Source organism: Haliotis rufescens, unplaced genomic scaffold (genome assembly GCF_023055435.1).
Source record: "Haliotis rufescens isolate VD_foot unplaced genomic scaffold, xgHalRufe1.0.p SCAF_6, whole genome shotgun sequence".
Lineage (NCBI taxonomy): Eukaryota > Metazoa > Mollusca > Gastropoda > Lepetellida > Haliotidae > Haliotis > Haliotis rufescens.
In genome coordinates this window covers 50,584,700-50,600,814 of record NW_025964334.1, presented here as the reverse complement: position 1 = coordinate 50,600,814, position 16,115 = coordinate 50,584,700, and the positions used below count along the sequence as shown (strand labels likewise).

Genomic DNA, 16,115 nt, shown 5'->3' with positions numbered 1-16,115 from the left:
AACACACAAACAAAGCTTTGAATAGAGCATTCTAAAAAATAGTGTTTCACAGTCTCGGGTACCTGATCATTATAATGACTGCCAAGAGGAGTGACATTTTTATCTAAAATACTTTGATAAACACCGATTCCCACGTGACCGCGTCGAAGCCGCGTGAAAATAACTTCGTCTTTCCGTCTGAGTCAAGTTATTCCTCGGCCAAATTTCTTGCCAAGACATGACAAAAGATGGTTTCACAATGAAAATTCTTGGACATGGCATAAATAATTTCTTTGTTAAACTTGACTTGGAAGCTTTTCTGTCAGTTCGTTATCCCCTATCAAAACATCCATGATTCATACAACTGCACATGATATATATACGTCGAGTTGAGAAAAGTGTCCTAAGATGTCATAGAAATTGTCACTTCTCGATCCAGTTGCGCTAGACTCAATAGCATGTTCAGCTGCCTCCGAGTCAGTAGATAATATTGCCTCGGTGTTGTTGTCATTACCCGCTAATTGATAGGAGAATGGCAATACATTCAACAGCCAAAACTTAAAGGTGATCCTTTAGGCGAAATACCTCGGCAACAGACAGTTCTGGGATCCAAATGCCCCAGCAGTTCTGTTTTTACAAGAGTCATTAGAAGCATCCGTGAAAATATATGTAAAGCAAAACACTTCTCAGAAATAAATGCCAATATTTTATTCGTACCTGCGATAAATACCATAAATATGCGGTCCTTGTTAAAGAACAGAAAATGACAATAAACAATATTAATATTCACTAGTGATGTCCGCTCCAAGAACTATTCAAATTCAGCAAATTCAAATTCCTTGTTAAAGAACAAAAAATGACAATAAACAATATTAATATTCACTAGTGATGTCCGCTCCAAGAACTATTCAAATTCAGCATATTCAAATTCCTTGTTAAAGAACAAAAAATGACAATAAACAATATTAATATTCACTAGTGATGTCCGCTCCAAGAACTATTCAAATTCAGCAAATTCAAATTCCTTGTTAAAGAACAAAAAATGACAATAAACATTATTAATATTCACCAGTGATGTCCGCTCCAAGAACTATTCCAATTCAGCAGACATCTGAACTACCCGTTGGGATTCCGAGTTGGTATTTGTCCCCAGCACATTTTGCTGGTCGTTAGAGGGTCGCGTTGTGAGGATGGATGAATTGATGACGTCCGGATAGTTTGAACCAATTGCTTTCTGCTGTGATTTGTCCCAGATTGAAAGTAAAATCAGCAGTCATTATTCAACAAGATGTTATTTGGAAAATAAGGTACAGGAAATTCCTATTTTAATGAGATCTGACAAACCACATCATTTGTTTGAATGAAAATTTATTTTCAGGTCTAATCGAGACATCAAATTATTAGCCTCTCATTTTCCTAAATAAGTACGATTCATAGTCATTAGCTCGTCTTTCTTGACAAGGTGCCATGTTGTATTTCAGGCACCGGAAGTTCCTACTTTAGCATTGACCCTTCAACCGGTTTGATGACCTTGGGACAGAGAATGGACAGAGAGGCCGGTTTGACCTTCATCACAGACGTGACCTTGAAGGTGACGGACGCAGGCGGCAACGTCGCGTCAGAGACTCTCACCTTTGACATCGTGGACATCAACGACAACAGTCCACAGTTCAGCAGCGACGTTGTTTATGTGAATGTGTCTGAGAACACAGCATACGGTTAGAGATTGAGACAATTTTCCTTAATATACTCAATCGCAAAAAAACCGTCACTTCATGAAAATAATTTATGAAAGTTTCCCATTAGGATATCAAATGATAATGCATTTTTTGGAGGTATCTCGTTTTTCACATTAGTGAATCCAAAACTAATGTAAACGACCTAAAAGTGACAAATATGGATTAAGTGGGTGGCAAAAACGCAGATTAACAAACAAAATGGTACAAAGTCACGAATGCTTTCCGTGAAAATTAAAATGCATTTGCGTTTCCTTGTGCCTTTTCTGATAAACGGCACCCCAATACGTGGATCCAACATTCTTGTATCGATACTAGCGCCATGCCAAGACTTACGAAGAATCACAGAAACCCGGTCTTCGGAAGATTGCATGCTGTTGGTTACCTGGTATCGTTGCTGTAATCTCTAAATGGTTCTCGCGTGGACATTAAAAGCATTGGCACCCATTCGTGCAGGCTTGCCAGCATGGAGTAGTCAAAACGTCCTGTCGTTTCTTTCTAACGTTACTTGAATAATTAAAACCACGTTTTGCATACGAATATATCCTTTCATTCTTCAGACCAGGTGATTAAGGAGCTGACGTGTGTTGACAATGACGTAGGCGACAACGCAAACATTGTTTACAGCATCGTCAGCGGTGACGACAGTGCTATCAAATTCAAGATGAACGGCGCTGCCCTGGTAACGGAAGATACCCCTTTGAACTACGAGTCTCTCGTGGCTACTGATTTCATGTACATCCTCATTGTGAAGGCTGAAGATACTCCATCAGAAGAAGCATCGAAGTCAAACGTTGCCGTGGTCGTTGTCAAGGTATCAAACCCCAAATGTTTGTTATCCCCCAATAACCATATCAACTAATTATGCTCCTAGATGAAATCGATGATGCCGTCATCAGTCGTGACTATGACAGCCTTTTATTCGGAATCAGCTTATTGTGGTACGCCGCAACTTAATGTTTAGAGTTGTGTTCCTTAGCAACAGGATCTGCGCGTCGCTGGTTTGAATCCCAGCTAAATCCGATTATGACCCTTGGAATGTCAGCCAAGAACCGGTCACGTTGGGCATTCATTCAACTTGTTGTTTGTTTGTTTGTTTGTTTGTATGTTTGTTGTTTGACGTTGCACTCAGCATTATTCAAACTATGCGACGGCGGTCTGTAAATAATCTGGACCAGACAATCCAGTGATTGACATCATGAGCATCGATCAACGCAATTTGGATACGACGACATGCATCAATAAAAACAGCCAGTCTGATCATCCGATCCCGTTACTCGCCTCTTACGACAAGCTTGGGTTGCTGAAGACCTATTCTACGCTGGATCTTCACGGGGGTCAACCAACATGTATCAGATACGCCAGGCAATAAATGAAATATCGTTCACAACAGCAGTCATCCCGACCCACTCATATGCTACTCAGAGAAAAACATGATAACCCTATTCATATGAACGAATCGGGTGGTCCTTAACCTTTTTCGAGTGGTATATTTCATGTCAGTCTTCATTAAACCAGATTTTTAAAATGATTATCCAGGTTCTGCCAGAGAACGAGTTCAGCCCACAGTTCACTTTGCCCGCCGAAACATCCATGACAGTAACGGAGACGACGAAGCCACCGTATCTCCTGACCACGTTCAACGCTGTTGATGAAGATGCGGGCGCCGATGGGGATGTGTCTTATGAAATACTTTCTGTTACAGACCGTAAGAATTATTACTGCAAACCCTTTTACTGATAAGACCATATTTCTTTAATTGTTGAATTGATATATTATATTAATTCACTTATGAAATAATTTTAAAGTTTGTGTGTTTATTTCAATTCCTGCAATCTGATTGGCTGAACGGATAATTTCTTTGCATTCTTTTCCCAAACGATGTAGGACAATAACCCCGCCTATCGGACGACTATCAGTGGAAGGAGAACTGTATTCTACTCATATAGTATTAGAGATTTCGTGGATTCATACAGTTTGCACATCGTTTTTGACCTCAACGATCCAAAAGAGGATACAATCAGTCATCAAATGTAATTAATATATCACGTGACAAAAATGAGGAACCTCGATTATCCGAACACTTTGTCGTCCATCTAAAACGCCGTGAGCCCGGTTGCACGAAGCTGTCTCAGAGCTACAATGAGTCTAGTGTAGAGACCACACTTGTACACTTGTCTTAACACTAAGCTCTATTTGTGCATGCGGGTCCAGGTCAGTGCAAAATCTACCGGAGACCTTGTTTCAATGACCCATATGGGGGCATTTTGTAACTTATTATTGAACATATTATTATTTAAAATTCCTATCAGCAATGACTGCGAGTACTTTTCTACAAATATTAGCTTCCGTGGTGTTGCGGCCGTCAAATCGTCTGTTTCAATCCGAGTTGGTTATAGTGATTTGATACCTCTGATTAACCAGTCAGAATTGATTATTTTCCAGATTCATAATAAAATGACATTTATGTGTCGGGAGTATTTCTAAACGCGTAAAACTAACGAACCTTTCAACCTGATGAAATCATTCACATGAAAAAGAATATTACACGTCCCATTTTAATTCTGGAAACCCATTTGTCCAGAAACTCTACGGTCTTTGCCCAGTCTCGGTCAAAGGTATTTACAAAATTAAACATGCTGTTTTCATGGGAACACACTAAGGAAGAAAAAAATGAAAAAAGTATTGTTCAAAAACACAATATTTATACCATGTCGCCCATGTTTTTGTTTCGCAAATACATAAATGTTATCCTTCAAGTATAATGACACAAAATTTAACTCATTTTAACTTAATTCTACGATTTTATATCGATATTGAAACATTTCGCGAGAAAAATGGCCAAATGGCGTGGATCATTGATTATTCTCAGGATTGTCTGGCTCGGAATCGATTGTTTACCATTCTTTGTTTGTTGTTTAACGCCGCACTCAGCAATATCCCAGCTATATAATCGAGTCTAGACCAGACAATCCAGTGACTGACATCATGAGCATTGATCCACGCAATTGGGATACGGTGACTTGCATTAACCACGTCAGCGAGACCTGACCACCCGATCCCGTTAGTCGCCTCTTACGACAAGCGTATAGTCGCCTTGTACGTTGCTGAAGACCTATACTAACCCGGATCTTCACGGGTAGATTATTTACCTACCGTCGTCATATAGCTGGAATGTTGCTGAGTGCGGCGTTAAACAACAAATCATGTTAGCTTCAAAGATGTGCAGAGTAGCGTCCCTTTGGCACGCCCGAAACCTATGATTGTGGGTTCGAATCCTTCTATGTTTATCAGCACCATACCCGTGTCCGTGGGTTTAACCGAAGTGGTAAACGTCTGAGACTTGCATCACTTCGGGCTTTCCTCCAACATTAAGCTGACACGCCGCGATATAACTGGGAAACTTTTAAAAGCAGCTCATGATACTGATCACTGGATTGTCTGGTCCAGACTTGATTGTTTACATGCTGTCGTCGTAATGCAGGAGTATTGCAACAAAGAAACTTTTTTTTATGAAACGCTTCCTCTTTTCGCGAAACCGAGTGTCATCACTGAGGATTTCAGTAATCCAGTCATGTAATTTTCATCACAATTTTGCCTTTGACGCCTTATAGAATCTGCTTCGGTAGATCATCGAGACTATTCGATATTATTCGAGACTATTCGAGATTATGCGAGATAATTCGAGATTAATCTCTGGCGTTGATATTTTGAACTTACCGAATCATGTTTTTTCACACAGCTATGGGAGACTCGGCTCTTGATAAGTTCCTCATCAATCCCGTGTCTGGTGAGCTTCGATTGAACGACTTTCTGGATGTGGACACAGCCACGGGCGGTACTGACTCTTACAACATCGTTGTCAAGGCAACAGACGCCGGCACCACACCCATGAGCACGAACAGAGATTTCCTCATTACAGTAGAAAACGAAAACGACAACGCACCACTATTCCTAAATTTCCCGGCCTCCATTGATGTAGCCGAGACCACGGATATTGGTCATGCTCTTCTGACGTTGACTACGGAGGACAACGACGGGGATGATGTTGTGGCAAGCATCGAGGACGGAGATAAAACGCTGTTTATCATCAGCGGAAATAACGTCATTCTGGAACAACCGTTAGATTTTGAAACTTCACAGTGCCATACCATTGTTGTTGGGTACGCATGATGCAAATCTTTGAATATTGTTTCAGCAAATTCAGAAAGAGTCCGACCATTTAATATTCTGGAAATGGAGGTATCGGAGGCTTATGTGTGATTTTATTCTTGCATTGATTTTTTTTGGTTTAAATACTGAAAAATCCCATTTGCCCACATGATTTACATTATTTAGAAATAAATCGTACACTAGCTCAGGAATATTACGGCACCATTTGACGTATTTGAGATATGGATGACGGTACTATTATTGCCACCTTATTATTTGACAAACTTCTTAAAATGTGAACAAATTTCATTATAAAAATGATTATTTTATATATATATATTAACATATTTAGTGTCCTTTTAAATGTGATTAATAAGATTAAAGAAATCAATGTTAAGGTCAAGACCTAACTTAAGAGGCTTTTTTAAAACTTGTTCTTTCAATGTATCACAATGTTATACAGCACAAATTAAATATTTTCAAACGGGGCTTGTTTACTGATTCTGACAGTGTAGGATAATATATATTTAAATACCACGTAAGGCGTTTTGATTTTACAAAGCCCATTCTGTCGGTCGATATCAAAGATTGGTGTAAGACTCACAGAGACTATCATTCGTAAGACGTATTCAATCACAATTCATATATTAGCATATTTGGTTTGCATACCCCCTCAATAATTTACCTTTTTATCTCTCATTTGTAGAATATCAGATGGTACCAATAAAATCAACCGGACATTGGTTATCAAGGTAACTGACGTCATAGACGAGACGCCATCAATCGTAACCTTGACCCCAGTTGACGTCACGGAAGAACTGCCAGTTGGTACAACTGTGGGTGGTTTGTTCCTCTTGACCGACCTTGACCGTGGTGATTCTCACACCTTTACTTTGACAGGTAAATGACCTTTCATGACCCTTTGACCTTGCTGCATTCATTTATGGATACGTTTGGGCAAAGGCAGAAAGATTTAATGTTTTATTTTGCATTTGCATGTTGGTTTCAATACGAAATGTCAAAAAGATTAATTCTTTTGCTATCGCTGATACATGCCCCAATCTGGCCTGCCTTCGGAATTAGGAGTTACGTCCCTTTGAAATGATGTAGTCTCCTGTTATCACAAACTATAATTATCTGAAACATTGCAAATTACTAGCTGAGTACTTTATGGTTTCAATTATGATCGACCCTTCTGATACATCCAAAACTGATGATTAAAACAAATTGTGGCCCTTACAAAACATTACTTCATAGTCCTCAAGTATTAAACTTGGCTCCGTCTTTACGCCGATTAGTCTAACCCTGTATCAAGGCGTACAGCGCTCGCTACAGAAGTGATGCCATTGGCCTATCTGCTAAAAGCGATCTCATCTTCACGAATTCACTCACTCAGATTCTTGAAGGCGACTACTGGCAGTCGTAGGACTTGATGTGAGTCGGTTTGGGTTAACGCCGCATTTTTTGTTTTCTGTTTTGTTTGTTGTTTAACGCCTCACTCAGCAATATTCCAGCTATATGACGGCGGTCTGTATATAATCGTGTCTGGACCAGCCAATCGAGTGATTGATATCAAGAACATCGATTCGCGCAGTGGGGATGTGATAACATGCATCAACCAAATCACCGAGGCTGACCACCCGATCCCGTTAATCGCCTCTTACGACAAGCATAGTCGCCTTTTACGGAAAGCATAGGGTTGCTGAAGACCTATTCTCTACCCGGATCTTTCAGGTCAGTATTACAGTAACATCCCGGCGTGTTAGCTTGATGTGGGCGGAAAGCCCAAGCTGATGCAGGGTTTGCCTCTTGGATGAAACCAGCGAGCACAGACAACCCCAGAAACAATCAGGGATTCGAACCCACGATCATAGGTTTCTGGCACGCCAAAGGAACTCAAGTCTGCACAGGGAATTGCGACGCCTTAGAAGACCAACCATGCTCCCTGTAGAGCTAAGATTGTTTATGAAGCACGACCAAAAAGACAAAACTTGACAGTCTGATCTCCAATCTGTGCTCTGTTTTGATAGAGACGTGTTCAAATGCTACTTGTAAAAGTCTTCCCCCTCGTTGCGTATTACAGGTGATGACAGTCATTTCTTCAACATCGATGCGGACTCAGGTCAAGTATCTATTGCTGAGCGAATGGACCTTGAATCTATGTCAGGCACAAACGTCCTTGACCAGCTGATCTTGACTGTAACGGACACTGGCGGTTTCCAAGCAACCGCTGATCTCAGTGTTGTAGTTGTGGACATAAATGATGCAACGCCTGTCTTCGCTGAATCTGTTTATAAAGTGAACGTTTCGGAGGGTTCTCCAAAAGGTACGATACAGAAAGTATGTAGAAAGCAAATACAAATGTTCCTGTATGTAGTTCGTTTTTAGATCACGTGTTACTTCAGGTCTTCCAGCCTTTGATCATCACTCGATGTCTTCCTTTAATTACCATTTCGAAATAAACGTCTGAAATCAGTAATTCTAAAGTGAAAGACAATGCAGCGGAACCTCGGTAACTCGATATCCTGAGGATAATCAAATACATGTCGAGTCAACCGTACTTCGAGACTATAGTGCCATTGGGATATGTGTGGGATTATAAAGTTATATTGTCTGAAAGGATGCATTAAGACAATGGCGTACGAGTTAATAAATTTGTTTCATATTAACATCAGTGGTGTTAGTGGATCTTGTCGCCACTGACGCCGACTCGGGAACAAATGGCAACATCAGCATGCAGATCACAGCCGGCGATGACCCGGTGGCCCCCAGGTTCGAACTGAGCGGTACACAGTTATCTTCCCTTGACAACCTTGACTATGAGTCTCTAGCGGACACCCAGTACATGTTCCTCCTGACAGTGGAAGCGACGGACTTGCCGAACAAGGAATCGCCCAAAACAGGTGTCACTATGGTGGCCGTGACGGTGAGGAATGACAACAGTCTGTTTCGTCTGCACATTTGACGTTATACCAATCTAATTAAAATCAGATCTTAGTTCTCGCCACATCCCTTTACGGGTCACTTGAGAACGACCTTTCTCGAACTTTGACCGACCCATGAAATGACTAACAAGAAGTCAACAGTAGCCAATCATAAAGTACCTTTACGGCACTAGTTTGAAACTGGCCATTTTCATTACAGGGAACGTTTTACAATAATATCGATTCAAAATTTGAAAATTAACTAAACAGAAGTCAACATTAGCCAATCATAAAGTAGCTAACGGCACTAGTTTCAAACTGGCCACTTTCATTACAGGGTACGTTTTAAAATAATATCGATTCAAAATTTGAAAATTTGAAAATTCTGGACTGTCTTACAGATGGCCATTATTGTATGGCACAACGTCCCACAGTCTATGGGAAGTCTCGTCCGTTTAAAGCGAGAGATAGAGGATGATATTGACAGAACCAGTCGCACGGCCGTAACTGTCGTTCGGAATACCCCGTGTTAACCTTTCCGAGGTTGCGTGATTAGAAAACACATACCGACTGTCACTTTCCATCTGGTAAGCGACGCCCTGATTGGTCGGATAAAAGGTCGTTCTCATGTGATCCGTAATGGGATGTCCTCCGACCTTTGTTTAGCAGTAGCGGAAAATAAGAGCTGATTTTAATGAGACTTACATATATAATGCTTTATCGTTATTACCACACTAATATACAGTCTATGGAATTTTTTATTACGCCACACATTTTCCCATCTAAAATTAAATATATTTTCTTCCTGATGCTGATTTTGCTGGCTAGACTTGCTTGAATATATATCTAAATTGGTTTTGTTATCACATGTAACAAATGTTATATTTGGGACAACACTTTCTGAGTAAAGTTCAAATTCTCGTACTTTGGTTTTGAGTTGAGCCTCTCCGGGATTCGAACCCATACTGTCAGAGTGAGGCACCTAATCGCCAGCACACAAAGTCAGCGATCTAACCCACTCAGCCACCGAGACTTCCACAAAAATGAAAGTCCGACAACTGGTGGTCATAGGGGGTTGTTGAAAAACATATCGTAATGCAAAGACGGGTTTTTGAGTAAAAATAAGGACATAATCATTTAAAGAAAGGCCAAGTGTGTGTGTGTGTGTGTGTGTGTGTGTGTGTGTGTGTGTGTGTGTGTGTGTGTGTGTGTTTGTGTGTGTGTGTGTGCGTGCGGCGCCAGTGAAGACGACCTGATCGATAATCAAGATCGATATTGTAACAAAACGGGTCTTTCTTCGCGAAGTGCATCAAATTGATTAAATACATGAAAAGCTTTTGAAAACTTATGTTGGCGGCATGTTGACAGTACACATGCTTTGCAAATCCTGCAATCAACCGAAATGTCGGTTTCGTTACGCGAGTTTGATTGGACCATGCATAGACACGTTAATCCAGCCAAAATTATAACTCCATAATACCAGCCTAGTTCGGCAAGGGTGGAAACTGGACCTTTATAGTCAGTTGCCTCCCTTGCCTGGGAAGATGCTTGTAGCAGTGACCGGAAGCAAGTATATATTGTGTCTCTAACTAAACTCCCCGGCCCCCTGAATAGAAAATGATTACTTATATGTACAAACAGGACATATTCGTGTAAAGACAGTCATGCATCAGGAGTTAATGGTCAAGTTCCATGACGCCAACTCCAGAAGATATGCTCTCTCTTTCAGGTATTGCCAGTGAATGAGTTTGCCCCAGACTGGGCAACGTCCTTGTCTTTGACTGGTTCTGCTCTTCCTGACCTCACCATGCTGGAGAACGCCACCGTAGGGTCCGACCTCCTCACGCTGGAGGCGACAGATTCCGACCAGGGAGCCGACGGTGACGTCACCTACATCGTCACGTCCGCCATCACAAGTAACGTTTTATAGAAAGGGATCAGCTGAGTAACTGATTTTTTTCAGCTTTACATCTTTCTGATTTAAAACATTTCTAGTTCTCTCATGCGTCACGAGTGGTCAAAATGTCAAAGGCGCCGCTATTGGCAGTTTGCAGTATGCACCCACTGGCGATGCCCAAATCTACAGATCTTGGGTTCGAACCCCAGAATCGTCCTGACTATGATATGAATGTCAACACCAGCATGACCAGGACTTGGTTTAACCAAATGTTAAATTCTACGATCTGCATAAATTGGTTTTTCATCATGTTGACGCAATGGAGTATAGTGAGTGAGTGAGTTTGGTTTAACGCCGCTTTTAACAGTATTCCAGTTATATCACGGCGTGTCAGCCTAATGTGGGAGGAAAGCCCGAAGTGATGCAGGTCTCAGACGTTTACCACTTCGGTGAAACCCACGAACACGGGTATGGTGCTGACAAACCTAGAAACATAATCGGGGAGAACCGGTATTCGAACCCACAATCATAGGTTTCTGGCATGCCCAGTGGACGCAACTCTGCACAGCGAATTGCGGCGCCTTAGACGACTGGGCCACCCGTGACCCCCAATGGAGTATAACGGAAATATACTGCCTCAACGCATTATTTTCAATGAATAGTGTCTTATAGTCAAGGTTTGTAAAAGACACCGGTTTAGTGTATGATGTTTTCACCAACCCATGCTTGTTGTAAGAGGCGACTTTGTTGATGCATGTCATCGTATCCCAATTGCGTAGAGCAATGCTAATGTTGCAATTTCTGGCAGATTCGAATATTTACCGACCGCCGTCCTATAGCTGGAATATTGCTGAGTGTGACGTTCAAGAAACAAAGAAAAATAAACAAAAGGGTATGATGTCAGAGAACGTCCTTTTCAGTATTTTAGCGTTTATGTTTGTTTGTTTCAGACACTGGAGAATCAGCGGAAGGACTGTTCACTGTGAACCCAGTCAGCGGAACGCTCCGCACTGCCGGCTATCTGGACCGTGACGTCACTACGGGAGAGATGTACTACGACCTGACCCTCACAGCCAGAGACTGGGGCGACCCCTACAAGGAGACGTCAGCAACGCTCAAGGTCATCCTCGACAACGTCAACGACAACGCCCCTGAGTTTACCCTGTCGGAATATCAGATTGAAGTTCCCGAATCAACGGCTGTGGACACAGCAATATACACGTTTACTGCCGCTGACGTCGACGGCGATGTCGTCACGTACTCTATAAAGGAAGGCGACACAGACATCTTTGATGTTCAAGGAAAATCTTTAGTGACTCGTATAGCACTGGATTATGAAACAGTGAGCTGGTACTCGTTGTTAGTCGAGTAAGTAACTTGAGGCCTGATGTATAATTAGATTCAGGTGACGTTGGGGTTTAACGTCGCAACTATTTCACATATATAGCGCATACGTGCGAGCATGGCTGCTTGTACTAGTCCGGACTAACGTCGGTTTCATAATGCTAGCCCAATGAGATACCATGCTCAGGGCTGAAAAAATCCACTCGTCCTGACGAGTGGCAGCATGTGCAGGGCGAGAAATAAATAAAAAAACACTCGTCTTACCGGGCGAGTACAGATATTTCAATCGTATCAATTCATCTCTAAACGATTTCAATAAAGTGCAACTAATTTCGAACCTAAAATTCAGCTTTATCTCCTGCATGATGCCTTATTTAAAACGGACACAGTATACTGACCAGTCCGTGTTTATCCCTAAATGCCAAGCGCCAGGCAGGGTAACAACAAGTGCCTTAATTTAACGTGTTTTGGAATGACGGGGCCGGGGATCGAACCACTTTCAGGGAAGATGTTGTTATGGAACGTTTGGTATTATGGCGTATTCGGAGTTTGGTTAAAATATAAACAATTTTTTACAAGAAAATAATCGTTAAACGTGCGCAAGGGCCCGAAAAGAAGTGATTTCAATACATTTTTGCGTTGAGGAGATACAGACGTTAATGCCGGCGTGCACAGTGTGTAAATCCTCGTAGCGGGTTAAACGAAGTGTGCACATCGGAGAAGAATACGAAATCAGTAACAGTTCAACGCAATAATGCAATAACAAGCGTTAATTTCTAGCTTCGCATGAACACCAACGTTGTATTTCAGAGCATCGGATGGCCTCTATACGACGACGAACCTTCTCCTTGTAAAAGTGACAGATATCATTGACGAAAAACCAGTCATAACAGTCAGCAACCCAGTCACCGTGCTTGAGGAGATGCCTATCGGGACTGACGTCAGCTGGACGTTTGACGTCACAGACAAGGACGCCACAGACTACCTTCTGTATTCTCTAAGTGGTAAGCCCCCGTGAAGAGTGAGTTAGTGTGTCAAGTCATAATCAAGCATATGAGTCCTAGCACACTGTTTTAGAGTCAAAAGATTCCACAGTCTAAACACATGTTTAGGAAACGTGTCGGACATCTTGAAATTGGCGGCCATCTTGAATATTTGTACATTTGTCAAAAGTCAAAAACATTCAGTAGCTATCGTGAACTACTTTTTTTAGAAACATAGTATGGCCCTAACTAACATATGACTTACTCAGGGAAACTAAACTTTTATTTACCTTTTGCATGTGATGTTTACGAATTACAGCTCACCAAAGTCACTGAAACGGACGTACAATGTCCACAAAAAGATGATTTAAACGTAATTGTTTGCCGATGCTATTTCCTCCACTAATCCCGACCTGCTGAGTTACCTGTGATCATCAAAATGTTAAATACACTGTTGTTTGTATGAAAAGATATATAAAAGTAGTTCTAAATGAAGAATTTTGAATACCTACAGGAATTGATAAAGATTATTTCAATATCAACCCTGACACCGGAGAATTGACCGTTGCTATGCGACTAGATAGAGAGGTCAAGGCCAACATCGACCTTACTCTTCAAGTAGAGGATTCATCTGGCCTTTTTACCGAAGCGGACATGCTCTTCACTCTCGCCGACGTTAACGACATGGCGCCGTCGTTTAATGCTAACACCCACGTTGTGTACACTACGGAGGGACAAGGCGATGGTTTGTTTGTTTGTTTTTGTTGTTGTTTAATGCCGCACTCAGCTCTGTGACGGCGGTCTGTAAATAATCGAGTCTACACCAGACAATCCAGTGAATGACATCATGAGCATCGATCCACATAATTGGGATACGATGACATGCATGAACCAAGTCTAACCCGATCCCGTTAGTCGCCTTTTACGACAAGCATGGGTTGCTGAAGATCTATTCTACCCCGGGTCTTCACGGGTCCCACGGGTAAAAACATAAACAATGCTGTACATTTTGAAAGTATTGATGATTTTACTACATATTCACATATGCATATTATATATCGAATTGATTCCACAACTAGATGATTCTGTCACGGATAAGGGAAACAACCCACTTCATGGTTTGCTAAGACCAATGCTAACCCAGATCTTCACAGAGGCTCAGGCACCCTATTCCAGAAGTACTATTAAGTCTGTGCAGGGCCGACATAACTGAGTGTAGCGAATATGGTTTTATGAGGCCTTCAACAAGATTCCTGAAATGACGGACACCAGAAATGGACTTTACACATAGTAACCGGGAATCTAACTCAGATCTTAGGCGTGACAAGCGAAGCCACTTGTCTACCCCACTGCCCCCGACATACATAAAGTTTGGTCAGTTACTGCATTGCTATGATGTGTCATCCACCACTCTCTGTCATAAGACCGCCACCGTGGTCTAGTGGTAGAGCGTCTGCCCTGAAAGCGAAAGTTTTGTGGTTCGATTCCCGGCATACAAAAATGTATTAAAAGATGGTACGGTAACCTGTTTTTACCCTGTCTGGCGCTCGGCATTAAGGGGCTAAAACAAGGACTGGTCGGCTCGGAGTCAGTATACTGTGTCCGAGTGGGGTATTCATGTTAAACTGCGGGATGGTATCTCAGTGGGCGAGCACTATAAATTTGGCAGTAGGACTAGTACAAGCAGACACACACACACACACACACACACACACACACACGCACACGCATGCATGCACGTCGCTATATAAGTACAATAATCTTGAACGCGACGTTAAACTCCATTTGACCTCACCACAAACAAAATGTCATAAAGAAGCATCTATGTGAATATTTGTAAATAAACACATTTTATGTAATGACATGTTAAATATTTCAGTTTTATGTATTATCAATATATTTTACATCTTTCCTTCAAAGTGGATCTGATGACGTTAGTTGTTACTGATCAAGACGAAGCAGACAACGCCGTCTTTGACGTCACTATAACTTCCGGTAACGATGGCGGCGAGTTCCGGTTGGATGGCCTCGTTCTGAAATGCGACAGCTCGATGATCGACTACGAGACCGCCTCAGTGAACAACTACACCTACATCTTGTCTGTACAGGCTGTGGATAAGCCCACTGATGTCAGCAGTCTGACTGGGTCGACCGTTGTCATCGTTCATGTAGGTGGCGCTGATCGATGTCGGCCATCCATTTCTGTTTTGCCCGATTATTTTTTCTGTTTGTCGTTTTCTTCTCGGGGAGAATCAATAATGTCTAATTTGATAAAAAGAGAGGACACGATCGAACGTTGCTACAATTTGAAATAGACCCTCTCAGTTTGTGAGTGATTTTAACGTTGCTTAAAATTGTACAGTGTCTAATTCTAGACTGGTATTTAGAAATAATGAAATAAAGTTATGTTGTTAAAAATATATATTTATTTTCAGAAAAAAATAATATCCAAATGGAGCCTAGAGCAATGCTTACTTTCAGTCTTGAACCGAGGCAATCTAGACTTGCCAAATTAGACTAGTGGGATTCAGTATTTAATTTATTCTCTAGGGTCTGGGAGACAGACTATGTCTCAGTCATAAACAAGTGCTGTTGCTATAGTCGGATATAGGCTAAATAGGTTAAAAATCCCCATGACTGTCACGAGAGTCGACGTGGGTGTTTAGAATGTAAGGCTGATTGCGTGTCATGGTAGCCCGTCCCGCCCAGTTCGGGAAGGGAGGAAACTTGACTTTTATAGTCAGTTAACTCCCTTGCCTCGGAAAATGAACGTTTTCACGAACGATGAAAATTGCAATTTTAGTGTGACAAAATGAAAAATCTTTTCTCCATTCACACAGGTTCAACCCCAGAACGAGTTCGAGCCTGCGTGGGAGTACCCCGTGCTGGACGTGGATGGGCGTTTCCCACAAATACATGTCGACGAGAACATTGCAACCGGATATGTCGTCATCACCTTCGACGCGAGAGATCAGGATGCTGGGATTGATGGTGACGTCACATATGACATCATTTCGGCTACGGATGGTAGGTCGATGTACACGGGGGACCATAATTCTTGTTTCTGGATTAGTCTGTGTTATGGGCACAGGGGCCGACC

General features: G+C 41.8%; 2 protein-coding genes across 2 annotated transcripts in view; both read left to right on the top strand.

Moving 5' to 3' along the window:
* The window catches only part of LOC124112139 (cadherin-23-like), a 34,041-nt gene extending 32,339 nt beyond the window's left edge, over nt 1-1,702 (top strand). Inside the window, exon 24 of the mRNA XM_048386542.1 lies at nt 1,461-1,702. Within this exon, the coding sequence (XP_048242499.1) occupies nt 1,461-1,702 (242 nt within the window). The remainder of the gene's footprint in view (nt 1-1,460) is intronic.
* Nucleotides 1,703-2,302: 600 nt separating this feature from the next.
* Nucleotides 2,303-16,115, top strand: part of LOC124112167 (cadherin-23-like) — a 31,850-nt gene continuing 18,037 nt past the window's right edge. The window contains exons 1-12 of the mRNA XM_048386245.1: nt 2,303-2,529; nt 3,255-3,423; nt 5,458-5,878; nt 6,574-6,767; nt 7,951-8,193; nt 8,543-8,793; nt 10,521-10,707; nt 11,639-12,056; nt 12,843-13,036; nt 13,530-13,760; nt 14,936-15,183; nt 15,856-16,042. Of these exons, the coding sequence (XP_048242202.1) occupies nt 2,380-2,529; nt 3,255-3,423; nt 5,458-5,878; nt 6,574-6,767; nt 7,951-8,193; nt 8,543-8,793; nt 10,521-10,707; nt 11,639-12,056; nt 12,843-13,036; nt 13,530-13,760; nt 14,936-15,183; nt 15,856-16,042 (2,893 nt within the window). The 5' untranslated portion in view covers nt 2,303-2,379. The remainder of the gene's footprint in view (nt 2,530-3,254; nt 3,424-5,457; nt 5,879-6,573; nt 6,768-7,950; nt 8,194-8,542; nt 8,794-10,520; nt 10,708-11,638; nt 12,057-12,842; nt 13,037-13,529; nt 13,761-14,935; nt 15,184-15,855; nt 16,043-16,115) is intronic.